Source organism: Cucurbita pepo, unplaced genomic scaffold (assembly GCF_002806865.2).
Source record: "Cucurbita pepo subsp. pepo cultivar mu-cu-16 unplaced genomic scaffold, ASM280686v2 Cp4.1_scaffold001513, whole genome shotgun sequence".
Classification (NCBI taxonomy): domain Eukaryota; kingdom Viridiplantae; phylum Streptophyta; class Magnoliopsida; order Cucurbitales; family Cucurbitaceae; genus Cucurbita; species Cucurbita pepo.
Window position 1 is genome coordinate 2,020 of NW_019647670.1, and position 4,978 is coordinate 6,997.

At 31.1% G+C, this 4,978-nt stretch overlaps 1 protein-coding gene across 1 annotated transcript; it reads right to left on the reverse strand.

Annotated features, from left to right (window-relative positions):
* Positions 1-378: 378 nt before the first annotated feature.
* LOC111786348 (serine carboxypeptidase-like 45) lies at positions 379-4,668 on the reverse strand (the record flags this gene model as incomplete). The annotated part of the gene is made up of 9 exons (XM_023666650.1): positions 379-735; positions 1,481-1,598; positions 1,793-1,885; positions 1,980-2,110; positions 2,218-2,547; positions 3,654-3,727; positions 3,809-3,901; positions 3,978-4,076; positions 4,561-4,668. Coding segments are annotated over 9 exons (1,193 nt in total), but the record flags the coding sequence as incomplete, so codon positions are not given.
* Positions 4,669-4,978: the final 310 nt, after the last annotated feature.

The window sequence follows — 4,978 nt, forward strand, 5'->3', positions numbered from 1 at the left end:
CTATAACGTAACGATTTGTTGGCCATTTAAGTCATTAAATCTAAAGCAACTCTTATTATTATTACTTCAATCGTCAACATCGATCTCTAAAACCGTTTTTATCAAGTTTAAAATTATTTTGAAACATGTCTTTTATAAAGGTAATTTTGACTCTATAAAAATTACATTTAAATATGCAAAATTAAATCTTGAATTGATTTTGAAATGTTTTTGAAAATGGAAAAAAAAAAAAAAAAAAAAAAAAATTGGATTTTAACTTTTAACAAACACTCCCAGTAACTTTTAACAAACCTTAAATTTTGAAAAACTGTGAAACTTTCGACCAGGTCTCCTTCAAGCTAATAATATCTTGAAATCACCATTGATACAAAATAACTTAAGGGAAAAAAAGTTACACAGCAGAAGTCATGTATAGATGATCTCTGTTTACAGCCATTGTTAATTTATTAGAGCTTCAATTGTCCAAGCTTTTCTGAGTAATTGGAGGTGGGGATGACAGATCCCACACCCTAAAAGAAGCATAAAAAAGACAGTTTTCTATTCATTTCATTCATTTTATTTATTTTTTCTTTCCTTCTAAATACCTGATCAGGCTTCCGGCAGCGGTTTTCCAGCCAAAAACGACTTGAAAAGTAGTAGAGATCTCTTGGGCTGAGTTTGTGCTGTTCTTTGAGATGCACCTCTCACAATGGCAAAGGATAAGAACTTCCCATAGACTTGAGTCCAGCCCCCAACCTAATTCATCAAACAAAATCACCACATTTAATGTTATTTGATCTAAAATTTCTATTTCAGAAAAGAAGAACACAACATACTTGCATACACTAGTGAATTATAACACGACATGCTTTTATTATAACACAACGTGCTTTGTTAATTTATCAAACAAAATCACCAAATTTAATGTCACTTGTTTTAAAATTTCTGTTTCAGATAAGAAAAACAGATCATACTTGCATACATTAGTAAATTATAACACGACGTGATTTGTTAATTCATCAAACAAAATCACCAAATTTAATGTCATTTGTTCTAAAATTTCTATTTCAGAAAAGAAGAACAGATTGTACTTGCATACACTAATGAATTATAACTGTATGTCCAGTAACTAATTAAACAAATAGTCCTAGAATCACTTATATATTATATTAAATCCAAAGTAAATGAACATTATAAAGAATCAATAGGACCTACTACTTAACCAATATGTATGNCAATAGGACCTACTACTTAACCAATATGTATGCAAGTTTGCTTCTCATAAAAAAACAGTTTATAGGATTCAAAGAAATTTTCAAAGCTAAAGTATATACATATATGGTTACCGGACACTTTCTGTTAATTTAATTTGATTAAGAACACAGAATGGGTTGTTAGGAAAAGTGAAAAATAACATAGACGAGACAATGAAAAAGGCAAAAGGAGAAAATGTTAGAATTTTGGATGAGCATTTGTTGGGATGAGTGAAAAAGTGAGTGACCTTTTTATCAGCAAACCAGGCTCTGTAACGCTCAGTTGGGTACAGATCCAATGACTTGGCTAGTGAATCCACCAATGTCCGAGTCCCAGTAAATGGTAAAGCTGAATCTTGATCTCCACTGCCACATTTCAGTAAAAAAATGTTCGTGCCTAATTAGTATTATGGATCAATTGTTACGATTGAAATTATTTAATACAAATTTACGGTTACATTTTTAGAAATGTTGCGATTATTCACATTGGAAGATTTTGGTAAAGAAATCAAAAATGAGAATTTGAAGAAGGTATATAGAGCAAGTAGAATTTAGCGTACCTATAGACTAGTACTCGAATTTTGGACTTCACGAGCGCGCCAACGATATCGATCGTTGGCACCAATCTGTTCCTCAGATCATATTTCCACTCTCTAACGAAACAAAAATCAAGATAAAAAATCAAACTCAATTATCTCAGAAGAAAATCTAGACAAAAGAAAGAAAAAAGGTTTATCGCAGCCTTACTTCCTCAATCGGCAGCGTCTCCATTCCGAAAATCCAACGACCTTCGCATGAAGAGCTTTCTGCACATCCTTTCGATTCAAATACTTCGCTACAAATTCTCCCACACACGGATCTCGATCTTCCCGTGTACTCTACACAAAACATCGAACAGAACAAAAATTCCAGATCACACAGCCAGAGAAAAACAAAAAAAAAAAACAAAGAAAAAAGCCCTAAATCGCGAGAAGAATCAACTCACCTGAACATGTAAGAAGTCGCGGAACAGAGTGAACCGCAGAGGATCGTTGCGATCGAGATCGGCGAACTCGGAGGCGTTGACGGAGGGACAAGCGTCGCCGGCGGCAACATCGAAGTAGTCGATAGCAGGAGAGAGCTCTTTGGAAACGTTAGTGGCGACGAAGATGCAATGGGGAGAGAGGGAACTGGTGATTCCTTCGGTGACGAGACGAGATGCATTGCAGACGGAATTGAGAAGGTGGAAGGCAGCGTCGGAGATGAGGCCGTGAGACCACCAGTACTGGTCTAGGGCATTCGCGTCTACTCGGATGTCCAGAAGAGGATTTCCGATCTGCAACTCAACAACAACCGTCAACCCAAATCTTCCATTTCTTTCAGTTAATCCACACTTATTTATTTATTTATTTATTTTTATATAATAAATTTAAATTTCTATTTTTTTAATTCTTAAACTTTTTAAATTATAAATTTAATCCGACAATTTCATATTTTCTTAAAATTAACGAATGTACCGGACACGATTAAAACTTAAAAAATTAATAAATTAATAAAATTTATATTTATATTTAAAAAATAATAATAATAAATAATTAACTGTTAAAGTCCACCTACTGAATATTGTTTATTTTGACTTTTATTTTGACATTTTTTTTCAAGCTTAGGCTAAAATTTTAAAAAATTAATCTGTTATGACAGATTTTCATACACTTATAAGAAATATTTAGTTCTCCTCTCCAATCGACGTGGGATCTCACAATCCACTCCCTGGCTAGCGTCTGTTGAGGATTATTGAGAGTGAGTCACACATTGGATAATTTAGTGGGAGATTATGGGTTTATAAATAAGGAATACTATCTCGATTGTTATGAGGACTTTTGGGAAGCCCGAAGCAAACCCACGAGAGCTTAAGCTCAAAGTGGACAATATCATATCATTGTGGGCCTCGAAGGTGTAGTCAAAAGTGACGAACAAAAGGTGTACTTTGTTCAAGGGTTCTAGAGAAAGGAGTCGAGCCTTGATTAAGGGGAGGCTTATATAGTGTACTTTGTTCGAGGGGAGGATTGTTGAGGATTAACAACGTCCATACTAGCACACTGTCTGCTAACCTAGCTCTGATACCATTTGTAACTGTTTAAGCCTATGTTCGCTTTGACCCACATTTTTTTGTAAGGTGTGGAGATCTCTCTCTAACAAACAAATCTTATGGTGATCTATAATCAGACAATATCTACTAGCAAATATTTACTTATTAATTTATATTAAATTTGTTGGTTGAATAAATTAAAAAAAAAAAAAAAAAAAATCTTCGACATCAATATTTTAACGATATTTTTGTGAAATTGAGATATTACAAAAACCAAATAATTTATAATATATATTTATTTAAAATACAAAAGCTAAAACAAAATATTAAAAATATTAAAAATAAAAACTCACTGCTATCCCCTTGAGTTTGATCTTTAAATTTGAATTATGAATTCGCTGTGCAAGTAATGGCACATAGTGTCCTCCTGTTATAAAAAATAAAATAAAATATAATTAATAATTAATAATTAAAATAAAATAATAAATTAAATTTTGTTTAAAAATACCAGCGTAAGCCTCTCCAGCAATATACAAATCTCTTCTCTTGTACTGAGGAAACTTCTCGAACCACCGTTGTAGAAACACGAGATTATCTTCCGCTTTCATAAACAATTTTAATTTATAATTAATTAATAATAAACATTTTAAATAAAAAAAAATGAAAATATCACCAACCTGAAACGACGTCGGTTATGTTGGAGTAGAAAACCGTATTGTTAGAGTAGGAGGAGAACCCAACTCCCGCCGGCGACTCTACGTATAACATATTTGCTTCTGTCCACATAAAAATAAATAACTCCAATTTTCAATTTTAAACGCCTTTTTTATTTTTCAAAATTATATTTCCTAATTTTTTTTTATCATAAATTTTAAAGATAAATTAGAAAGATATATCCAAAGTTTTACTATTTAATATTATTTTAATATATATATATGACGACTCGAATTTTTAAGAAACGAGCTTTTACTACTATACATATAGGTTTAAAATTGAAAATTTAATCTGAAAACTATAAATAAGTCGTTTATTCAATTATTTTAACTTGAATTTTGAAGAAAACGAGCCTATAAAACTTTACATAGGTACTTAAACAAAAATCCTAATTCGTCTGTTTAAGGTAATATGCTTGAAAAAATTAAGCATGAAGATTTGAATCTATGACCTTTAAAAATGATATATATTCTATATAATTAAATTAATTTATTAACGAGAAAATATAATATTTAAAATAAGAAAAGAAGGGAAGTGGGAGGTGACCTGTATTCCAACTATAATGATTTTTAATTAAGGATTCACCATTAACTTTAAATGGCCCATGCTCTATCAAAGCTCCACCTCCAAGTGATGAACATCCCGCCAATGTATCTAATTTCAATGCACAAATTAAATAATAATAATAATAAATAAATAAATAATTTATTGTATTTTTCGATTTGATCGTGAGATGTTCGTGTAATATTCGAATCAGAGTTCTGTGGGACAGTGATGAAAATTATATTCTGGTCGAGTAATAAGGGAAATTATTTATTAAAAAGCTTTGAAATTAAATTTTGTTTTTCGAATTAGAGTTCTGTCAGACAGAGATGAAAATTATATTCTGGTCGAATAGTAAATAAATAAATATTATTGAATTTATCGCGATATTTTACCTTTTTAATATGGAAATTATTTATTA